The 24,128-nt window shown below is 42.7% G+C and overlaps 1 protein-coding gene across 1 annotated transcript in view; it reads left to right on the top strand.

Annotated features, from left to right (window-relative positions):
- The window catches only part of npepps (aminopeptidase puromycin sensitive), a 42,364-nt gene that overhangs the window by 9,757 nt on the left and 8,479 nt on the right, over window positions 1–24,128 (top strand). The window contains exons 6-17 of the mRNA XM_039811044.1: window positions 2,085–2,285; window positions 2,851–2,947; window positions 3,038–3,071; window positions 6,115–6,289; window positions 8,698–8,802; window positions 9,420–9,480; window positions 9,571–9,680; window positions 9,932–9,995; window positions 11,878–12,017; window positions 16,765–16,899; window positions 21,424–21,643; window positions 23,894–24,036. Coding sequence (XP_039666978.1) covers window positions 2,085–2,285; window positions 2,851–2,947; window positions 3,038–3,071; window positions 6,115–6,289; window positions 8,698–8,802; window positions 9,420–9,480; window positions 9,571–9,680; window positions 9,932–9,995; window positions 11,878–12,017; window positions 16,765–16,899; window positions 21,424–21,643; window positions 23,894–24,036 — 1,485 coding nt within the window. The remainder of the gene's footprint in view (window positions 1–2,084; window positions 2,286–2,850; window positions 2,948–3,037; window positions 3,072–6,114; window positions 6,290–8,697; window positions 8,803–9,419; window positions 9,481–9,570; window positions 9,681–9,931; window positions 9,996–11,877; window positions 12,018–16,764; window positions 16,900–21,423; window positions 21,644–23,893; window positions 24,037–24,128) is intronic.

Genomic DNA, 24,128 nt, shown 5'->3' with positions numbered 1-24,128 from the left:
ATCGCATCGCAATACCAGTCAAAATAATCGCAATGAGATACTTCCCTCATATTGTGCGGCCCTAGCTACTGCTAATGCCGACCTTTTACACCAAACGGCTTTTAAAAGCGATTCCACTGTTGCAGGCAACTTTCCAATATAGTCTTGCTAGAGTTGGCGCGCGCGCTCCCGTTGTCTCAATCGCTAACTCAGTCCGAGCTGTCTTAAAGGTCCTATGACATGGTGCTCTTTGGATGCTTTATATAGACCTTAGTGGTCCCCTAATACTGTATCTGAAGTCTCTTTTATATAGACCTTAGTGGTCCCCTAATACTGTATCTGAAGTCTCTTTTATATAGACCTTAGTGGTCCCCTAATACTGTATCTGAAGTCTCTTTTATATAGACCTTAGTGGTCCCCTAATACTGTATCTGAAGTCTCTTTTATATAGACCTTAGTGGTCCCCTAATACTGTATCTGAAGTCTCTTTTATATAGACCTTAGTGGTCCCCTAATACTGTATCTGAAGTCTCTTTTATATAGACCTTAGTGGTCCCCTAATACTGTATCTGAAGTCTCTTTTATATATACCTTAGTGGTCCCCTAATACTGTATCTGAAGTCTCTTTTATATAGGCCTTAGTGGTCCCCTAATACTGTATCTGAAGTCTCTTTTATATAGACCTTAGTGGTCCCCTAATACTGTATCTGAAGTCTCTTTTATATAGGCCTTAGTGGTCCCCTAATACTGTATCTGAAGTCTCTTTTATATAGACCTTAGTGGTCCCCTAATACTGTATCTGAAGTCTCTTTTATATAGACCTTAGTGGTCCCCTAATACTGTATCTGAAGTCTATTTTATATAGGCCTTAGTGGTCCCCTAATACTGTATCTGAAGTCTCTTTTATATAGACCTTAGTGGTCCCCTAATACTGTATCTGAAGTCTCTTTTATATAGACCTTAGTGGTCCCCTAATACTGTATCTGAAGTCTCTTTTATATAGACCTTAGTGGTCCCCTAATACTGTATCTGAAGTCTCTTTTATATAGACCTTAGTGGTCCCCTAATACTGTATCTGAAGTCTCTTTTATATAGACCTTAGTGGTCCCCTAATACTGTATCTGAAGTCTATTTTATATAGGCCTTAGTGGTCCCCTAATACTGTATCTGAAGTCTCTTTTATATAGACCTTAGTGGTCCCCTAATACTGTATCTGAAGTCTATTTTATATAGACCTTAGTGGTCCCCTAATACTGTATCTGAAGTCTCTTTTATATAGACCTTAGTGGTCCCCTAATACTGTATCTGAAGTCTCTTTTATATAGACCTTAGTGGTCCCCTAATACTGTATCTGAAGTCTCTTTTATATAGACCTTAGTGGTCCCCTAATTTCTAGCCACTGGGGGACCGTAGACAGGCTGGGGGAACTCATATTAATGTTAAAAAGAAATTTTCATGCCATGGGACCTTTTAAAGCTACGGTGCGTAGTTTCTGTCTCCCCCGTGAGGAATTCTAAGTAATGACAACAACACTGTCGGCATGTCCACATGATACAAGCCCTTCGTGATTGCGCAAGCGCCCCCACCCCCACCCCTCCTCCACACAGTTGCTAGTAGCCAAGGAGGACACAGAGGATTAAAATAACATGATTGACTCTTCAGAAGAGGTCATTATCTTGGCTCGAGTTTCTGTGCGCGGAAGTCGCCGGACGACACAATCTTCTGAACATAGCCACGCTGAGAAACCCAGAGAGAGTGGTGTGGAGCTGATAGTCTTAATTAGCTTTGGATCAACTCATTTGGCAACGGATTGAATGTAACGGACGTTCATTAATATCAAAAAGTTACGCACTAAAGCTTTAAGTCAGTCTTTTTTCCCCGTCTTGACAACCTTGGAAAGCGGCTGTGGGTCTTTAGGCTTTGTCTTTTTGCATTTTACGACGTCACTCTTTGCTCAAAAGAGAAAAATGAGGGAATCAGAAGCTCTTGCTCCTAAATAACGATCTGCTACAAAACGTCTTATTTTAGCACCATGTTTCAGTATGGATTTTTGTTTGTCGATAATCTGTTTCCGTGCCATTTCACTGTGTTATTCCTCTCCACAGAATGTCATCGAACGAAAGCCATATCCAGAGGATGAAAACCTTGTGGAAGTGAAGTTTGCCACCACGCCCATCATGTCCACGTACCTTGTAGCTTTTGTCATCGGTGAATATGACTTTGTGGAGAGCCAATCGTCAGACGGTATAACGGTACGCGTCTACACGCCTGTCGGGAAGGCAGAACAAGGGAAATTTGCACTGGAGGTGAGAATGTTGACAAAACACCTTTTTTGAAATACTTTCCAGAGAGCAAACCACGGTTGAGTCCCAGCGGGTGAGTCACTTTGTGTTTCCACTGAGAATTATACAAACTCTAACCTTGACTGGAAATGTAGACAAATGCACAGAAAACGGACATATTCACCAGCATTTGATGGTAGATTCTAGGGCTGGATCCAGTATTCCACTATTCTGGTATAAGTTCGTTGGGTAGATATTAGATTTTCAGTTTTGGGATTTGATTATTTGGTTTTCCGTCAGTACTGTAATAAAGTTGAGACAGATTCGACATCACACAGACGAGCCACCACCAAAGCTTCAAGTACTCTGTTTTCGAATATTCGCTTTCGAATATTTGCTTTTCGAATAGTCTCTTTTGAGCTGCAAAGCACAAAAAATAGTATTCAACAACAGCCCTAGTAGATTCCATCCTCAATATTTGAATCTGCATAATCCTTTTTGCCTCCTTTTAGTCTTGCTGTATTTTTTCAGAAGTTTTTAAATACTTTTTGAGTATTGTTACATACATATACACTGTCTTTTTTTGCAGGTTGCGACTAAGACCTTACCTTTCTACAAAGACTACTTCAATGTTCCTTATCCATTGCCTAAAATCGATCTCATAGCTATTGCTGATTTTGCTGCTGGTGAGTAGTTGTCAATTTAACATTCAGGAATGTGACCCATTTCCACTGAGACTGTTGACAGTGAAACACACCTTTCTTCCTGTCATGCAGGTGCCATGGAAAACTGGGGCCTTGTTACCTACAGGTAAGCTGTAGCTGCTCTTTGAACACATACCACACATAAAAGATACAGTCAGACATTTACGCACATCCACACACCGATGGCACAGAGGTTTAGGGCCCTGTTTTAACGATCTAAGCGCGCCGTGTGATGCGCCTGGCGCGGGTGCGTTTAGGGCGTGTACAAATCCACTTTAGTTTAACAGCGGGGGCCCATGGTTCAAAAGGGTTGTACTTAGTGTCTTCATTAATTCATAGGTGTGTTTTGGGCGTAACCTGCAATAAACCAATCAGAGGGTCCTCTCCCATTTCCTATAAAAGCCAGGCGCGTTTGGACCTTGGCGTATTGCTATTATGATGGAGGATCTGCTGAGCAGGAATGAGAGATTTTCAGGAGAAGAAACTGATCTGCTCGTGCGTGAAGTTAAAGCGCCAGTAACCATAATAACATGTAATATAAATATATATAGATATACACAATAATACTGTTTCACATTTGTAATATTTGTATCTGTAATCTTCTGCATGCGTGTGTGCTGCTGCATGTATTTGGCTTCTCCATATCATACCTGTGCAAGGTAAAATGAGTTGTAGGCATAGTACACGCACGTGCACGCGCGTCCCTGTGCGTGTGTAACAAGCATAGTGTGTAACAAGCATAGTGTGTAACAAGCATAGTGTGTAACAAGCATAGTGTGCGCGCGCTGTGAACGAGCCTAGGCACATTTTACTGCTCTGTTAAAATAACTGTTAAAATGCTGTGTCATTGACTTTGGACCAGGTTTTTGTTGGTCAATGGCACGATCACTTCCCGCTGCCTCAAGATAGCAATACGCCCAGAATGCACCTGAACACACCTCCCTGTAAGACCAGCACGCACAGAATGCACCTGAACACACCTCCCTGTAAGACCAGCACGCACAGAATGCACCTGAACACACCTCCCTGTAAGACCAGCACGCACAGATGTAAACCGAATCATTTTTTGTTGTTGTTGATCGGACACAACAAGCAATGTGAAATTGTATCCTTGAACTTCTTACTTTTTTTCGCTTGTTGACATTTCATAAACTATACATTACAGGCCAAAAGTTTGGACACACCTCATTCAATGCGTTTCCTTTATTTTCATGACTATTTACATTGTAGATTCTCACTGAAGGCATCAAAACTATGAATGAACACATATGGAATTATGTACTTAACAAAAAAGTGTGAAATAACTGAAAACATGTCTTATATTTTAGATTCTTCAAAGTAGCCACCCTTTGCTTTTTTTGATAACTCTGCAAACCCTTGGTGTTCTCTCAATGAGCTTCATGAGGTAGTCACCTGAAATGGTTTTACCTTCACAGGTGTGCTTTGTCAGGGTTCATTAGTGGAATTATTTCCCTTATTAATAAAAAGCAAAGGGTGGCTACTTTGAAGAATCTAAAATATAAGACATGTTTTCAGTTATTTCACACAAGTACATAATTCCATATGTGTCGATTCATAGTTTTGATGACTTCAGTGAGAATCTACAATGTAAATAGTCATGAAAATAAATAAAAAAACGCATTGAATGAGTGTGTCCAAACTTTTGGCCTGTACTGTAAATGATTAATCATGAAAATAAGCATCTGCTTTATCGACGGGGAAAAGAATTGTTTTGCAGTCTGATTCAGAGAACAGCAGGTTTTTTTTTTTCCCCCACCCTTTCTTTGAGAAAAAGTTCTTATTGCGTTTGTCTCTTTTAAAAGCGCTGATGGCTTTTTAATTGCTTCGCGGTCTGTTAGACGTGCTGCCACCTGTTAGGCATTCAGATAGCATGGTGATAAAAAAGTCAGCAGGAAAAAAAAAAAACATTTTTTTCAAGTCTTCTGTGGTAGCAGTAGGTAAATTGCTAGTAACCGGTGAGGAAAATAGGGGTTGGTTTTTAGGGTGTGGTGGGGAAAAGGAAGAAGTGGAGGGGGGGTGTAGAAAGAACACCGGCGTTCCTTTTTTTTTTTTTTTTTGTTGGGGGGGGGGGGGGGCAACGCCAAAAAAACACCACTTTTTCTTTTCCCGGGGGGGGGGGGGGGGGGGGGGGGGGGCCCCCCCCCCCCCCCCCGGGGTGAATTTCCTACCTTTTTCATATTTGTTACTGAGAATGTCACTTCTGGCAGCCTTAAACATCTTGTGAGCAGATTAGAAAATAAGGGTAATCATAGCAATAACATAATGACAAAACTCATGATGATAACGAAAAAGCAAAAACACTGGAGCACTAACTGGAAGAAGTAAATCCAAAATGGACAAAATAAGGAAGAGAAAAATATTTTAAAATTGAGGTGTGTGTGTGTGTGTGTGTGTGTGTGTGTGTGTGTGTGTGTGTGTGTGTGTGTGTGTGTGTGTGTGTGTGTGTGTGTGTGTGTGTGTGTGTGTGTGTGTGTGTGTGTGTGTGTGTGTGTGTGAGAGAGAGTGAGAGTACGTAAGAATCTAATATATTCTGTTCTGTTCCTCTTATGGCGACAATTTCTATAAATGTTGATCTTAAGTTTAGCGCTGCAAAGATTAGTTGACAACTATATAATTAAATGCCAACTATTTTGATGAGTCATTTTTTTTATGAATAAAAAATTCTCTGTTTCCAGCATTTTAAATGTGAATATTGTTCTAGTGTCTTCTCTCCTCTGTGACCGTAAACTGAATATATTTTGAGTTGTGGACAAAACGAGACATTTGAGGACGTCCTCTTGGGAAACACTGATCCAAATGTTCTGACATTTTATAGAACAACTAATCCATTAATCGAGAAATCAAACAATAATAAAAAGAATCGTTAGTTGCAGCCCTACTTGAGTTAACAACTTAAGTTACCCATCCTTCAAGAATGATTTTAATTTGTTTAATTGTGTCCCAACAGAGAGTCAGTGTAAGTATTTGTAACTGTGTGTGTGTGTGTGTGTGTGTGTGTGTGTGTGTGTGTGTGTGTGTGTGTGTGTGTGTGTGTGTGTGTGTGTGTGTGTGTGTGTGTGTGTGTGTGTGTGTGTGTGTGTGTGTGTGTGTGTGTGTGTGTGTGTGTGTGTGTGTGTGTGTGTGTGTGTGTGTGTACAGGAATGGTGGACCCATCTGTGGCTTAATGAGGGATTTGCATCTTGGATCGAGTATCTGTGTGTGGATCACTGCTTCCCAGAGTACGACATCTGGACCCAGTTTGTCTCAGCCGACTACACCCGCGCTCTGGAACTGGACGCGCTGGACAGCAGCCATCCCATAGAGGTGAGCCGCGGAGGGATTTATAAAACGGAAAGCTGCTGGCTCGTTCAGGCTGTTGGGAAGAATGTTTTTACATGTGGCAACTTGTGATTGGGCTCATGATCACGCCACCACATCAACTTTTTTTTTTTTTTTTTACAATTGTTCACAAAACAGGGAGTTTGTTTATACGAAATGGTGTTGGCAAAATAGACTTCCCTCTGTATGTGGATTATTTTGGAAGTAATGTTATTTAATGAGAGTGTGACGTGTTTGTTGTTGTAATCTGCTGCTACAAAGCTTGATTGTGTCCGTTGTGCCTGAGAGGACTACTCTATATGTCTGAGTGTTCGTTGATGCTTTTAGGTTGTAGAAAGTCCTCTTTACAAAATGGATTTTGTTTTGTACGTGGAGAACAAATCGCTGTTCATCGGTTAAACCAAACTGACAACTGAAAGGGGCAGAAAGAGACAAAGATCCCTCTGAGCAACCGTTGAATAATTGTTTTGAATAAGAACAAAACAAAGCAGCAGTCATTTGGAAAAGAAACTGGAGGATTACTATCAAGTGGGTGCAGATTTAAACAGGAACTGCTCCCTGTTTCAGCGTCGAGTGCTCTGAGAGATCACAGTTGAAACCTCTTCAATCTAACCACTGAGTAGACTGCAGAGGGCCCGAAGAAAAACACAACGACTCAATATTTAGAGCTTATGATGATCGAGGGCCCCTTGTGCTTTTCTGGACTGGAAAATAAATTTAAAGGTATAGTGGAGGATTATCCCGAATTTTAGAAAAGATCCGCCCTCTCCACTTTTTGAAAAAATGCACATGTGCAACACTCTGCCTGCTCCCGAGACGTAACGCCTATTAAACGTGTGCACGAGAGTGCACTGTTTACAAGTTGCTGTCGGCATGGCTCATACAAGCTACTTTCAGAAAGAAGATTTGCACTTTTTCACAAATTGAGATGTTTACCGTGTCTGCGCGGTGCGTGACTTGTGCCAGGGCTAGCATCGCTAATCATAGCTTACATCAACTTTCACTAGCAGTGATTTTAAATGGATTTCTCCAAATAGCACGCCAAACTTTACCTGTCGAGTAGAAACTTGGCGACTGAGGCATCAGTGGAGAGCCCAACCTGTGCTTTTAGCGCACGCCAGCGTGTGAAACATTCTCCCAAAAACACTCCGGTCTTGTTTCTTTCTTCAGAGGCCTTTCTCTTCTTGTCATACCTTTCGTAGACACTCGTAGCTCACCACACATATACACCTGAAAGTATTCCTGCGCAGAAAGCGAAAACTACCCTAGGGACGAGCACGTACCACGGCCTTACGTAAACATAGCGCCAGAATGATTGACAACCAGGAGGACCAATAGTCTTGATGATCCACCCGGAAAAAGAAAATCCTCCACAATACCTTTAATATCCAAGTTCCAACAGGGCTCTTCTGTCTGCAACACTGTGGGGACACCCACTAAATGAAGTTTGAATAATTTCATTATTTTTATTTATTTTTTTATGATCCATTTTTTATTGTTTTTTTCTTTAACATACAGAACAGAAACACAAAATGAACAAGAACAACAACCCTCTCCAACCCCCCACCCTCTGCGGTCTTGAGAAAAAATAAAAAATAAACAGAAATCACACCTTGCCTAGTCACTCTTTAATTCTTGTGATGCTGAGGTCATTAGGTCTGATACTTGTGCTGCTGTGTTTTTTCCATAGGTCTATAGACGATGACTTGGCTTTGTTAATCCTTGCTGTAGAGAGCTCCAGCATAACTATGTCCAGAAAATACGCCAACCACTGTTTTATACAAAGCGAGTGAGGGGGGAGCCAGCGCTGAGCTATCATTTTCTTGGTTGTGGTTGAGCCAAATTTTCCCAAGCAGGTGTAATTTAGAGTCGTCATTAAGTAACCGAACAATCGGGTCAGTAGGAATTCGACATCCTATCACATCAGATATTATTGATGTTGTTTTATTCCACAACTCCTGCACCTGTTCCCACTCCCAGACCAGGTGCAGGAAAGTTCCAGTTTGTTCAGGTTGACAGAACGTACAATAGGGAGTAGGAATGGCTTTAGAGACGTATCTCTTCTGAGGAGTCCAATATGTCCTATGACATATGTTGAAGTGGATATACTGGTGGTTTGGGTTCTTGGAACAATGGAAAATGTTGTCCCAGCCTGTCTCCCAATTAATTGCGTTCCCCCTCAGGGCTCAGCTCTCGCTGAATAATTTCATTTTTATACTATTTCAAATGTAAATATCACATTTGGTGTCTGAATTATTCTAATTGTATCTCCGTTAAAGTAGTTAACATTGAAGGAAAGGAGAACATCAATGTAACTTTTGGACGGCACCACGGTCAGAGTTGCCGTCAGGACCCTAAACCCCCGAGCTCTGTCTTTGTGTCTTGTGCTCCAGGTGAACGTGGGCCATCCGTCAGAGGTAGATGAGATCTTTGACGCCATCTCCTACAGCAAAGGAGCGTCTGTGATCCGCATGCTGCACCACTACACGGGAGACGAGGTCGGTTGTCTAACACTTGTAGTATTGTTTCCATTTTTTTTATATTTCGTTTAGTAGGAGTAGATAACTTTATTGTCCCCCGTGGGGCAGTTGGGTTTGCGGCACAGTCGCAAGGCACTTCATGACAGGACATCAGACATGTGACACAAACAAATAGTCCCTCCATCAGACAGCGACAGACATAACATGAAGAACATCCATCACACACTACAATACAATACACTATACACCTTTGGGTATGACCAGGCCGTCTGGACATCTGGCTTATTTTGACTGATTTAAGACTTTTATGGCTTATGTTGCAAAAGAGAATTTGGATCTGTTCTTGGTCAGAAGGGGTTGGCAGAAACGATGCCTAGATGGCAGTAGTTTAAAATAAGATGCCAGGGTGTGTGTGTGTGTAGTCACATACAATGTTATTGGCCTTTCTCACCAGTCTGTCTTTGTGAATGTGTTCCAATGCTCGGTAGTGTTATCCCAAGTAACTTGCTGGCAGTTGGTAACTGTTTTTCTGATTGTCTGTTTTTGTGACTCCGTGGCATTTCCGAAACAGCAGATGCAGATACAGCAAGTTAAAACCCTTTTATTATGTCCCCCTTTTGACTCCTTGTTTGTAGGACTTTAGGAAAGGAATGAACGCCTATCTTTTGAAGTTCCAACACAAAAACGCTTCGACGGGTAAGAACATGCAGGATATGTTTCTTCCTCAAGATGAAATTGATTTTCCGGTTTCCTAACCCTTACCTCCTCCCGGCTATCTTCCCGCAGAGGACCTATGGGACTGTCTGGAACAGGCCAGTGGAAAGCCAATCGCTGCAGTGATGAGCTCGTGGACCAAGCAGATGGGCTTCCCGATAATAGAAGTGGACCAGGAGCAGGTGAGCTTCACCGGACACAAGCTGTTTAATCTACAACACGGTTGAGCGCTTAAAATCAATGTCAGACATTTTGTTCACTGACTGAACGGCTCAGTGATTTCAGGATATTATCTATCGACTTTACTTCTTTCGTACTTACCAAACGGTTGAGTTCACCAGCAGAAGTGACAAGAGTGTTCGTCTCGTGGCTGGTTCTAAATTTGTACCCTGTTTGTTGATTCTCACACACTAACCATGATGTTTATTTATAGCAAGGTGATGACCGCATTCTCAAGATATCTCAGAAGAAGTTCTGTGCCAGCGGACCACATGATGGTAAGACTTTATAATTGTCATGAAGTGTTTTTAAGTTTTTATGTGAATTAGCATCGGGTACAAGCTTGATTTTATGTTTGTGCGGAGGCTCCACGCAGAGGTGTTGCCGTAGCCTACGTAAGTGGCCTGAAGTTTATCCTTGTGCGTCGATCTCTTTAAGAGAATAGCAGGGCCAGCGTGTGTGGGGAGTGAGTGATAAAGCGAGTGAGAGTGATGGCTATTAGCTTCGGAGCTAGTACCGCCCCTTGAGAGTCATAGTGAGAGAAACAAAGAGTCTCCCCTGTTCTTTCTCACCACGGTGGGAAATCTGGAGCAGGAGAAGTTAACCCTCTCCTTGATTCCATGTTGTTAATGGAGAAGGAGAAACAGGAAGTGAGTTGGAGGAAATGCAACTCTACCGAGCCACGGCCGAGTAACGTGCCATGAAGTGTAGTTACGTTTTTCAAGAGGTCTCCACGTACCTACATAGCCGCGGCGTAGATTTTACGCAGAAGCATAAATCACGCTACAGGGTTAATATTGTCACCGACGGGTGAAAACGTAAGTCACGTGTTCATTTTTATTAGTAAATTAAATTTGAATGACTGAATGTGAAACCATTTTATTGAGCCATTTGAGTCAAATCACCACATCCCTGTTTTAAAGGAGCAATATGTAATATTGAAGGCAGCACGGTGGCTCAGTGGTTAGCACTTCTGCCTCACAGCAAGAAGGTTCTGGGTTCGAACCCATGTCCTTTGAGTTGGCATTTTTTCCCCTTTCTTGCGTGGGTTTCTTCCCACCATAGAACTACAGTTGAAAATGTACAGAAATGTTCATTAATGTGCATTGTCCTAATCAAATAAATAAAAGGGCATGACAGCGTTAACAATGGTTACTGCAGGGCGCCTGGGAAGCTCACCTGATAGAGCGCACTCCCATATATAGAGGTTTACTCCTCGAGCATCAATGTTAGCTAGATGCTGGCTATGTTAATGGTCATACATATCCATATATAGCTAATGGTTCACGGAAGTCCCGAAAAACAAAAGCCCGCTGCTCCGAAGATGCACACTTTGCAGTTGGGGTTCAGTGACTGCCGGCCTTACTACTTTTCATACCTTGTTAACAATAACAAATAAATAAACCTACACCCTTTCTTCCATAAAGATGATAACTTTGTCTAAGTTTATGTGTAGGGGAGTACAAATATTTGTTAAATCTTAAAAAAAAAAAAGCATTACTAAAAAGCATCTTGTAAATGTTTCGGGTTGTCCGTCTTATTCTCGTGAATGCGATATCTCAGGAAAGCCTTGAGAGAATTTCTTCAAATTTGGCACAAACGTCCACTTGGACCAGAATTCCTACCCCAATTAGGACACCATTTCACACAGATGTCCAATATGATAAAATGATGAAGTGATGGCATTTTAGACCCAAAGGGTCAACTTCACTGTGACAAGATGTTCTACCACACCCCTTTTGGCCATTATTCAACGGCATAACTCAGGAAGGGAAGGGGAGACATTGGGTTGAATACTGAATTGGTGACACTGAATAAAAAAACTGTGATGATTGTTTAGCTCTTCTGTGCTGCCAGGGTGAATATGTGTGTAAAGCATCCATGTGTCGCCAAAAAAATACACTTTATACCTTTTTTTTTCCTTAAATCCTTTCAAAGTTTTTTACTTCATATATTGTATGAGTCTGGACAGACATGGGTGTAAACTGCAGCTTGACTGCTCTTGTTTTACCTCCTATTTACTTTTCACTTCCTCTATTTATCTGTACTTCTGTCCTGAGTTTCCCCCTCTGGGGTTCAATAAAGGTTTCTTTTTTTTTTTTTGACTGATATTTTGCTCTTGTAGCTTCTCATTGTCTCCTTGACTTGTGTTTTGGACAGGTGAGGATTGCCCCAGCTGGATGGTCCCCATTAGTGTTTGTACCAGCGATGACCCCAAATGCACCAAGCTCAAGGTTCTGCTGGACAGACCCGATACGACCATCACCCTGAGCGGCGTCGCCCCCGACCAGTGGGTCAAGGTGAGGTCAAGTCACAGTCAGTGTTTTAGTTTACCTTGTTTAAAGGAGAACGTCTAGAATAATAGACTAGGCTTCTGCTGGCAGATGAGCGTGGAAGCAATCCTATTGATTTACATTAAATGCTAACGCGTATAAAGTTTAAACCGAGTTCACAGACTGGAGTTCGTGTTAAAGCCGTTATACATATATATACTAGACGCATCCAAGGTGGCGCGCGACATCGTGACGTCAAAATGATGTAATATCCGGCCGGCGCGGCCGATTTATGGCGCGCGAGCCAAGGTCGCGCACGGCTCATTTTTTCAGCGGCGCGCAACAAAGCGGAAACAGGAAGCCTGAATGGGTTCGCCGACAACCAGATGCCAGGACTCTCAGAGTGCAAGTCTCTCTGGTAAACTTACCGGGTTAAGATGAGCTCTTTTATGGTGAATGAAAGGCTCGATCCGACGAAGTAGGTCATCGAATCAAATCGAAGCATTGACGGCAATGCTGCTGCCAGTTCTGCCGTTGTTTACCTTTTTCTTCTTCTTCTAGCCAGTAGAAAGAGCAACGTCAGCAGCCTTTGCTCAGTAGCGCCACCGGTGTTCAGGAGAAGACTGCTACTAACTACTAACTAGTGTCGCGACCACCAGCGCAGGTATAAATAGTCACGGCGATTTCATGACGTCACATATGCACGCGCCAGCTCGGCTCCGGTTACTGTAAAACACGCATTAGTCAGTTGAGAGGAAGAGCCGGAGAGGAAGTGGCCATCGGACTCACCCGCACTTCTTCCATCAACCAGACCAAGTCTCTACGTTCACCTCGCCTAGTCCGATAGATTATCTTATCTTCTATTCTCATCATGGAGAGTGTAAATGAGGCAAGAACGTGAATGCACTTGCTCGATCTCTCGTGGGTGTAACTTGCAAATGAACACAGCTGTTAATGATGTCTCAGTCTAAATAAAGAAGTCAATAAAGCATTGAAAGTGGATTGGGCTTTATACAGCTGATAATGATGTATGAATAATTCCTTGAATCATCAATGCTCCAATCCTGTGGCTCGGCTTGCTCAACAATCATGTTAGCTACTCAATCGTGAGCCAGACTTACGAGGCTCCCACCAAGCTGTATGTAAGTTCCAACGCAGCCTAGTTTGAATGTAATTTCTAACTTAGGTCAAAGTTTAACGCGCTGCTAACATTTAAGAGGGTTGCACCAGCTGAAATGGTTCCAACGTAGGCTAAGTTACAACTTGAATCTTACACCTCGCCCTTAGGTGTAAAGTCTTCGTAAAATAGCGGTGGTCATTATGCTTTTTAACAGGTTGGATTACTTTGAGGATAAGAGTGTAAAGGCTCTTAAGCGTATGCAACGCGTTCTCCAGGATGGATACCATCCCTTTTTACATACAAATATTTATAATGATTTAGATCTATACTCTCTTTCGTTTTTCGCGAGTGGATAGACAGGACTACCATCTTGCCTGCAGCAGACTTGCAACATGACAAGGACAGAAACGGGGCCCTCAGTGTTTCGGCTACAGCGTGATTTTATGCTTCTACGTTAAATCTACGCTGTAGCTACTTACGTAGGAACGTGGAGACACTAAGCCGGACCCTACGCCGTAGCCTGACGCGCACCTCTCAAAAAACGCGTCGCCGCGGCGCTTGGCCTGCTACAGATTTCCCACCGTGATCAGAAAGAACAGTGGAGGCACTTCGTTTCTCTCACTATGATTTCAGAGTCACTGCCACTCTCTCACTCCCTCTACCACACACTCCCCAAACACACACATGTCGGCCCTGCTATTCTCTTAAAATAATCGACGCACACACCAACTCACAAGTATAAACTTCAGGCCACTTATGTAGGCTTTTGGCGAAAGCCCTGCGTGGAGCCTCCGCAGAACCATAAATCACACTTAAGACGTTATTAAAGGTCCCGTGGCATGAAAATTTCACTTTATGAGTTTTTTTTTAACATTAATGTGAGTTCCCCCAGCCTGCCTATGGCCCCCAGTGGCTAGAAATGGTGATAGGTGTAAACCGAGCCCTGGGTATCCTGCTCTGCCTTTGAGAAAATGAAAGCTCAGATGGACCAATCAGGAATCTTCTCCTTATGAGGTCATAAGGAGCAAGGTTACCTCCCCTTTCTCTGCTTTGCCCGCCCAGAGAATTTGGCCCACCCATGAGAGAGAGAAAGAGACATCATGGCTTTCAAACGAGCAAAGTGGCAGTTGGTCAAGACCACACCCACACCCTCCACCTTGTCCACAATTATCCGTATTGCCAGATCTTGCGAGAGTTTTTTTCCTGAGACAGAAACAGCTCTTGAACCAAGTTTATATGCAGGACTGCCCCAGTTCTCTATTACAAGGCTTCAAATGGTCCAAAATGCAGCCGCCAGATTCCTGACTGGGGTTCGCAAACATGAACATATCACACCATTTTATTGTCTCTTAACTGGCTGCCGGTGCGCTACAGAGTTGATATGAAAATAATGCTGTTTGTCTTTAAATCTTTAAATGGTCTTGCACCAGCTTATTTATCTGAACTGTTAGATCTGAATGTACCTGGTAGGTGTCTACGGTCCTCGAGCAACTATAATCTGTCCCAGCCACGCTCGCGACTAAAGTCAAGAGGGGACCGTGCTTTCGCTGTTGTTGGTCCTAAGCTGTGGAATAGCCTCACCGTCTCCTTGAGATCACTGTTTAAACTCAAACTAAAGTTTTATCTCTTGGAGCGTGCATTTCTTTAAATTCTTATTTTTTATTTATGTCTTTCTGTTGTCTGACGGATGTTTTATTCCATTTTCTTATCTGACTCTTGTTATGTGAAGCACAGTGGTCAACTTCTGTTGTGTTTACTTGTGCTATATAAATGAAATGAAATGAAAAAGTTATTTATTTCCTGATGTGTCCGACTAAAAAATGTCTGTGTCAGAATTAGGGCTGGGCGATATGGACCAAAAGTCATATCCCGATATATTTTGGCTGAATATCGATATACGATATATATCCCGATATTTTTTTCCGCGAAGTGAGAGCAAATGTTCAGTCAAAGCCCAAATCAAATATGACATGTCACAAGTAGTTTCATAGAAACAGTTGCAAAATCAAATAAATAATAAACCGGTTTCTTCACCTGGTTCATGATTAAATGCTCAGCTGTTCAAATAACAATAAAATGTAAACCTAAATACTGTATAACAGGAGTACCTTTTTTGAAATCAAAGCTCCATAGGCTATTTGTGATTCGTTCCAAAGGTCAATTAAGCTTTAGATATTAATATAATCTACTTTGTTCAAAATGTAATGCCTCATGCCTGTAAGCCTAGGTTATAGTCCCATTCTTCCACTTGATACTGCTTCCACTTAAGTAAACTAAAAGATGAACTATCGACTACAAAACAAAGACATTTATTATGATCGGTTCACAGATCTGAGTCCAAACGGAAACTTCACCCTTCTGAACTAAGAGTTTCTGCTTCAAGGTGAAGTTTAAACAGACTGAAATGTCCAGGCTCATTCCTCCACTATTTATTTCTGTATGTATTTAAGCGTTACATGTAATTTTAACGGGCACTGAGCTCCAGATCCTGCAGCCGCAGACGGTCGCCGCCCCGCTGCAGCTTCTTTCCGTCCGTCGCCGCGGCAAACTTAGTGGAACTTTCCGCCGATATCGACATACAGTTCGTCCTGGACTACGTGTAAGATCCTACCGGTCACAACTCTGTCTTTGGCTGGTCCGATCTGGACTGAGCGGGGACCCACGCAGCACGCCCGCGAAGTTGTGTTTTTGCCCGGGAAGAGACGCTGCGGCGCGGCCACGGGGCTCTCCCCCTCCGCTGCCACCGGAGCTCAGATTGCTGGTCGAAGCGGCATATATAATCATAAAACACATTGTCACCTGTTAAATGTTATCCATTGCTGTTTGTTCTTTTCATTTCCTCTATCGAACATAATTAAGCAGTACAAAAGTCCGGCATCTTTAGCGTTGATCTGAATGCTTCGGCCCCCTGTTCCAAGATGGCGGCGGGTTTTGACGTATGTTTAGAACCTCACGGCGACATATCTATGGGAGCAAGGATCACATTTGAACTATATCGATATATGCGATATGGTCTAATTCCATATCTCATTTAAAAATATATCGATATATTTGTTTATATCGATATATCGCCCAGCCCTAGTCAGAATGTTCTTGTATTTATGGCTTGTGAAAAATGGGTCCAGTATTTACTTTGGTGACTATGGGGCGAAAGAATTGCTCATAACGTGTGTTCACAATCCCATCTCCAATTGGACTCAATACACTCAGGACCTGCCGCCAGTCTCCTAAAGAGGCGTGGCCGCGGCGAAACCCACGTGACACGGATACAGGAAGTTACTCTGAGTTGGGGCGTCTCGCTTCTAAACCGTCTCAGACTTAACGCAATGGCTTAAGAGAGAACTCGCACACGCCTGGTGCAGCAGGCTGTAGAGCTACAGATGTGCAAAAGAAATTTAAAAGACTGAAGTTCTTTCTCTCTAATTCCGGTTCAGTTAAAAGTCAGAATATTTTGTATTATAGGAACTTTTGCCGTCACAACAAGCCTATTGTTGACTAAGCCCTCGAGCATTAACATTAGGATGATGCTATTTCGCTCGCTTTAAGCCAATACTGGTTCAAAGCACTCAGTCTGAGAGGTAAAAAAATGTTGGTACTGGATTTTATTTTAATTTTTTTCACAGTCTGACCCAGTTTTGTCCCTGCTGTTTACAGATTAACCCCGGCACTGTGGGCTTCTATCGCATCCAGTACAGCTCGTCCATGCTGGAGAGCCTGCTACCCGGCGTCCGAGACCTCACCCTGCAGCCTGTGGACCGACTCGGCCTGCAGAACGACCTCTTCTCCCTGGTGAAGCTTACACACACACACACACACACACACATACACAGTCCTAGTGCTGTGCAATAAAACAATAACAATTTCCTTTCTTCGTGGAAATTCCCCTCCCTTCCCGTGTAAACAAACAAACCGGTGCAGAGCAGAAGAGGGCAGGAAGACTGAAATAGGGAAAGTGAGCAATGGTGGCTGATTCACAGTGTGGATAAGGAAGAAAGTCAAACAAACAAGTGCAAATTCAACCTAAGTTGTTGATAGAAAAAGATTCCTAACATTAATGGTTTGGCGTTTTTAGGAATATAATCAAAACTTTTCCAAACACTTGGAAATGGTTTATTTTGGAAATTTATTTGTACTCGGAACTCTGATTTTCCGAGGTCAACATCGGAAAAACACGCCCCCTGACCTCGTATTTCCGAGCTCGTAACTCAGGCAACCACTGAGTACCCCCCAGCTAAAAATCCAACGTGGCTGCTCCGTGCATCGACAGTTGTGATAACAGTAGTAACATTCAGCTATAAGTACTTCTGTGTTATTTGTGTTTCATTTAATCACTCGTACACGCAGCGCTGTCCAACTTCTATCTGTGGACATGTTGTTAGGCTGTTTGTATGCTCAAAAAGCAGCATAATGCGTTGTTATAAACTGACATGGCTAACCTGGCTAGAGCTAATGAAAACAATGAAAATCCGACTTGTGTATGGGAACGCATTCAACTCGGAGGTGTGAAGTCATTCCCAGCTTCGGCTTCCGAGTTCCGAGGTAAATGGAGCGCACTGTAAGAGCACCAAAACAGTAGTCAGGCTATCAGCAGACCAAGCTCAATCTTTTTAATATTGAACATTAGTCCGGGGGAGTCTGCTCTGTATTTTCTACTGCACAAGAGGCGTGATCAACGGGCATAGTTCAAATGACTCTGTACGCAATTGGATAGTCCTAGGAATTGTTCGGTTTTCAGAGAAAACTTGCCTTTTGAGATCTTTTAAAAACAGCATCATCAACGGGTTGCTGCGCTCCGGTGGCCGCCATGTTGAATGTAAACAAGAAGCTGCTTGGTCGCTTCTCTGTCATCATCGTGTTAAACACGCCAATAGCGCGCCAGGTGGATAAGCCAGTTTGTGATCGGTCCCCGCAGATTTGTAACGGAAGCAGGATAGATAAACGTACAGGTTTCCAGCCTGAGCTGCAGGGAGAAATCAAATCGCCGGCAGACCGGGCTGGGTTTACCCGGTCTACCAAAACAGAACTCTGCCATTTAAATAAGATTGAAAACCCCAAATATTTATTTATATATTATCCAAACCTCATGTGTTGTGTTTTTTTTTTAACATCCTAGGATAAGTAATTAGTTACAAACCGTGGGAAACTATGGGGCCTCAAAGAAAGTCAGAAATTTTAATTATAGCAGACTGGTTCATAACTCTTAAGAATTGCTTTTTGGGATTTGATCTTACTTTCGTTCTGTTTGGTTATTAGCTTTAAAGAATATAATGATTTTAGTAGTAGATGGGTAGGTCTTCAACTTAAAGCTACATTGTGTAAGAATTTCTCCCATCTAGCGGTGAAATTGTATATGACAACCAACTAAATATTACTTTCTAGCTCTTCCTCCTACGGTGGCCGAACCCAAAATTATCTCTTAGTATCTCCATCGTTTACACGCAGCTGTTCTAGCCACTCCCAATATTAACTTTGGTCTTGTTGCTTTGCCTGTCGCGTCGTTTTTAATTCTCTTTTTCGCTTCCCTGGCGAGTAATCTTCTCCCCCTGAGTGTAAAAGGGCGAAAGGCGGAGATATGTCCCTCTTTGGTTAATGTATTTTAAAGATGGAGGTATGTCCCTCTTTGGCTAATGTATTATAAAGATGGAGTTATATCCCTCTTTGGTTAATGTATTTTAAAGATGGAGGTATGTCCCTCTTTGGCTAATGTATTATAAAGATGGAGGTATGTCCCTCTTTGGCTAATGTATTTTAAAGATGGAGGTATGTCCCTCTTTGGCTAATGTATTTTAAAGATGGAGGTATGTCCCTCTTTGGTTAATGTATTTTAAAGATGGAGGTATGTCCCTCTTTGGCTAATGTATTTTAAAGATGGAGGTATGTCCCTCTTTGGCTAATGTATTATAAAGATGGAGGTATGTCCCTCTTTGGCTAATGTATTTTAAAGATGGAGGTATGTCCCTCTTTGGCTAATGTATTATAAAGATGGAGGTATGTCCCTCTTTGGCTAATGTATTATAAAGATGGAGGTATGTCCCTCTTTGGTTAATGTATTATAAAGATGGAGGTATGTCCCTCTTTGGCTAATGTATTATAAAGATGGAGGTATGTCCCTCTTTGGCTAATGTATTATAAAGATGGAGGTATGTCCCTCTTTGGTTAATGTATTATAAAGATGGAGGTATGTCCCTCTTTGGTTAATGTATTATAAAGATGGAGGTATGTCCCTCTTTGGCTAATGTATTATAAAGATGGAGGTATGTCCCTCTTTGGTTAATGTATTATAAAGATGGAGGTATGTCCCTCTTTGGCTAATGTATTATAAAGATGGAGGTATGTCCCTCTTTGGCTAATGTATTATAAAGATGGAGGTATGTCCCTCTTTGGCTAATGTATTATAAAGATGGAGGTATGTCCCTCTTTGGCTAATGTATTATAAAGATGGAGGTATGTCCCTCTTTGGCTAATGTATTTTAAAGATGGAGGTATGTCCCTCTTTGGCTAATGTATTATAAAGATGGAGGTATGTCCCTCTTTGGCTAATGTATTTTAAAGATGGAGGCGCAACATGCCGGCCGTCATTCTAGCGACTCGCTCGTATGTGTTCTTATAGATTCTGAATGGCAGATTCTACGCTTACGAGAATACTTTGATTAGTTGGTGGAAGTAATTACACATGAATGAGCACATATTTGTGAAAGAACAAAGGTTTTTTGCTAAGAATCAACTAAAAAAATTACACAATGTAGGTTTAAATTTGGAAGCAGTCAGCAATGTCTTGGTTATTCTTGCAGTTTGTTTCACATTTGAGCAGCTAGAAGCTAAAGGCAGGACTCGAATCATCCGACCTCCTAGGTCTGCGAGGTTCGTACTGGGTCAGGAGAAGTATTTTAGGACCGTTTTTATCAGATGTTGAGCTGCAGAGGATCCGATAATATCTCATCATAAATCTTTCTTTATTGCATTCCTGACTTGCTTTCAAACAGAGCAGCAGAGTTGTTTTGGGCTCGCCACATTAAACTTTTATTGTTTCTGTCCCACAGATGTTTACTGGTGGATGTAGACTTTCAAAATGGATTTCATACAGACAAATGCATTTTGTGTTTGTTGCTAGATGGTTTACAGGAGGGGTTCCCACACATTTCCTCCAATAATTGCAACTATGTATTCTGCTGTTTCTCTATAAAACTGCAGTTTGAGACTTTAAATAGTGAATAATAATTCAATTTGATGCCAACACAGATGCAGTTTGTGCTACGGCCCACCAGCGAATTGTACTTTCATCAGAAGTTGAGAAGTTTTAATGTTGATACATCTTTTATGTATTTAAAATATTAAATACATAATATACATATTTTTTTGTATCCATGTTTTATCGAGTCTGTTTTAACTTTCTCTTTTATCTGCTGGTTTTGGGTCCCTCACTTTGAAAAATAAGCACAGACTAAACCGCATTGTGGAAATGTGTGGCAAAATTGCATTTGCATTTGAAAGAATTATCCCTTCTGTCAAATCTATCCTCACTGACCCAAGTTACCCCTCGTCTCATGAATACAGGCTGCTGCCATCTGGTCGTAGGTACATTGTACCAAGGTGTGAGACCAAGAGATTAAGGAGCTCATTTGTCCCTGCAACCATTGGTCTTATTAATACCTTGATGTAATTTGTCCCGTATGAATATATATGTATGTTATGTTGTGTAGGAACTACCGTCTTTTATTCTCTGCTGGCTGTGACATAAATTGCCCTACTCGTAGTCTAAATCGACGACGATTAATTTCCTGGATTGGTCTGGTGCCACCGGAAGGGTCTGCCGGATGTCCCTCACTTTTGGCTGGATGTCCGTCACCTTCCTCTTTCTCTGTGTTGGCATTTTAAACTCCAGTGGATTTGTGAGGACTGTGGTTAACTGCTCCTCTGGTCTCTGCAGGGTAAATCCAGACAGCTAGCTAGACTATCTGTCCAATCAGAGTTTTCTGTCGCGCGACTAAAACTACTTTTGAACGTACACGTGTTCCACCAAAACAAGTTCCTTCGCGAGGCTATTTTTGCAGAGGCACCGTGGCTCCGTCCTGCGCTTAGCTTAGCGCCGCCAAGGACAGTTGTGATTGGTTTAAATTGGTCCTCCGCAGCGCTGTGGAGGAAGATGTGGCAATGCGAGACTATGCTACTTGTGCATAATAAAGTTTACTTAACCTTTTACCGTGAAATGTGTAACACGAGAGGACAGGTAGAGACCATCGTCTTCCCTAAAGCACGATGCTTTTACCCTGCAGGAGTTTATTCTGTTTCTGAACTTTATTTTTTTGGCTTCAGTCTCGCGCAGGGATGATCAGCACGGTGGAGGTGCTGAAGCTGATGGAGGCGTTTGTCAACGAGCCCAACTACACGGTGTGGAGCGACCTCAGCTGCAACCTGGGAGTGTTGTCCTCGCTGCTGTCCCACACCGACTTCCACGAGGAGATCCAGGAGTTCATCCGGGACCTCTTCACCCCCATCGGCCTGGAGCTCGGCTGGGACTGCAAACCAGGGGAAGGTGAGGCGCGACGGAAATCTTCTTTCTTACACATCTGAGTGACTCCTGACTGACTGATTCCCAACTAGGGGTACTTGTAAGGGGGAAAAAAAAAAAAAAAAAAAAAAATTTTTTTTTTTTTTTTTTTGGGATAAAAAAAAAGTGTTTTTTTTTTTTGGTTTTAAAGGCTGCATTACAGTAAAGTGATTTACTTTTCTGAACTTACCAGACTGTTGTAGCTCTTCTATTATTTGCCTTTTTCCCACTTAGACATTATATCCACATTACTGATGATAATTTATCTAAAATCTAAGTGTGAAAATATTTTGTTAAAGACCCAATAGTCAACCCTAGAATATCGCCACAATATCGATATCGAGGTATTTGGTCAAGAATATCGTGACATCTGATTTTCTCCCTATCACCCAGCCCTAACTTGTACCCCAGTGGGTACTTCTGCTAGTGTCAGTGAGTACAGAGAAATATTGTGGAGTAGCTCCACTAATTTGGAGAAAATATGATTTGATTGAAAGAATATATCCGTATATTAAAGCTATAGTGCTCCCCCTATGAGGAATTCTAAGTAATGACAACAAAACTGTCGGCGTGTCCACATTATACAAGCCTCCCGTGATCACGCACACGCCCTCACCCCTGCTCGAGGGGCAGCTAAGAAGGACAGTAGGGTTAAAAAAAAAAAACATGATTGACTCTTCAGAAGAGGTCCTCATCTTCACTCGAGTTTCTGCGCGGGAAAGTCACCGGACGCCCCAATCTTCTGAACATAGCCATACTGAGAAATCCAGAGAGAGTTGTGTGGAGCTGACAGTCTTAATTTGCTTTGGAGCAACTCATTTGGCAACCGCTTGAATGTAACAGACATTCATTAATATCCAAAAGTTACGCACTAAAGCTTTACCTTTTTAGGCTGAAATGGTTAGCTAAAACTACTGACTAAATGTAATGGATAAACGGTTAAACAGTCGGCTTCACAAGTAGTAGGTTGCTGACCAAAACAACCTTAAAGGAATACGCCACCGTTTGGAGAAATAGTTCTTATCACGGTCTCCCCTGGCTGTAGATAGGTGGGCCGGCGCATTTTTTGTCTCAGTGCAAGTAATTAGGTTTTTTGGTCTTTTGTCTTTTGTTGGCTCACTTTTACTCACAACATGCTAACCGGCAACATAGGATTCCATTCACTACGCTAAGCTAACTAGCGGCGGCGCTGCCGGTGTTGCACCGGACTAAAACGATGCATGCACAAAAAATGCGTTGGCCCATCTATCTACAGCTAGAGGAGACCCCACCTATCTACAGCTAGGGGAGACCCCACCTATCTACAGCTAGGGGAGACCCCACCTATCTACAGCTAGGGGAGACCTCACCTATCTACAGCTAGGGGAGACCTCACCTATCTACAGCTAGAGGAGACCCCACCTATCTACAGCTAGGGGAGACCTCACCTATCTACAGCTAGAGGAGACCCCACACTACTACAGCTAGGGGAGACCCCACCTATCTACAGCTAGGGGAGACCCCACCTATCTACAGCTAGAGGAGACCCCACCTATCTACAGCTAGGAGAAGCCACACTATCTACAGCTAGAGGAGACCCCACCTATCTACAGCTAGAGGAGACCCCACCTATCTACAGCTAGAGGAGACCTCACCTACCTACAGCTAGGGGAGACCCCACCCTATCTACAGCTAGGGGAGACCTCACCTACCTACAGCTAGAGGAGACCCCACCTATCTACAGCTAGAGGAGACCCCACCTACCTACAGCTAGAGGAGACCCCACCTATCTACAGCTAGAGGAGACCTCACCTATCTACAGCTAGAGGAGACCCCACCTATCTACAGCTAGGGGAGACCCCACCTATCTACAGCCAGGGGAGACCTCACCTATCTACAGCTAGAGGAGACCCCACCTATCTACAGCTAGAGGAGACCCCACCTATCTACAGCTAGGGGAGACCGGGATAAGCCCTATTTCAACAAACGGTGGCGTATCCCTTTAATATTGACCGTTCCAATTGGATGAAAAAAACGTAACAATATCAAATTGTCACTTTTTTATATAATTAATAGTGTAATACAATTGTAACACAGGTGGGAATTGATGAAGGGTTACATGAGTTCGTACTGCACTGTCGGGGGACCTCGGACCGAAAATGTCGGACACCGCTGCCCTTCAAGATCGCAGTGTTGTGGTGGCGAGAGAGAGACGATAACTTATGCGTCATGTTTTTTTTTTTCTCCGTCCTGCAGGCCACCTGGACGCCCTGTTGAGAGGTCTGGTTCTGGGGAAGCTGGGGAAGGCAGGACACAAGCCCACACTGGAGGAGGCCCGGCGGAGATTCAGGGACCACGTGGAGGGAAAGCAGAACCTGCCCGCAGACCTCCGGAGCCCGGTGAGCAAATTTCATAAAAAATAAAAAAAACGCTGACCGGCATCCGCGAGGGTTTTGTAGCAGCCTTCATAAGCAACACTTTTCTTAAAGAT

Source organism: Perca fluviatilis, chromosome 1 (genome assembly GCF_010015445.1).
Source record: "Perca fluviatilis chromosome 1, GENO_Pfluv_1.0, whole genome shotgun sequence".
NCBI classification, from domain to species: Eukaryota; Metazoa; Chordata; class Actinopteri; order Perciformes; family Percidae; genus Perca; species Perca fluviatilis.
This window is presented reverse-complemented; position numbering and strand designations above follow the sequence as displayed.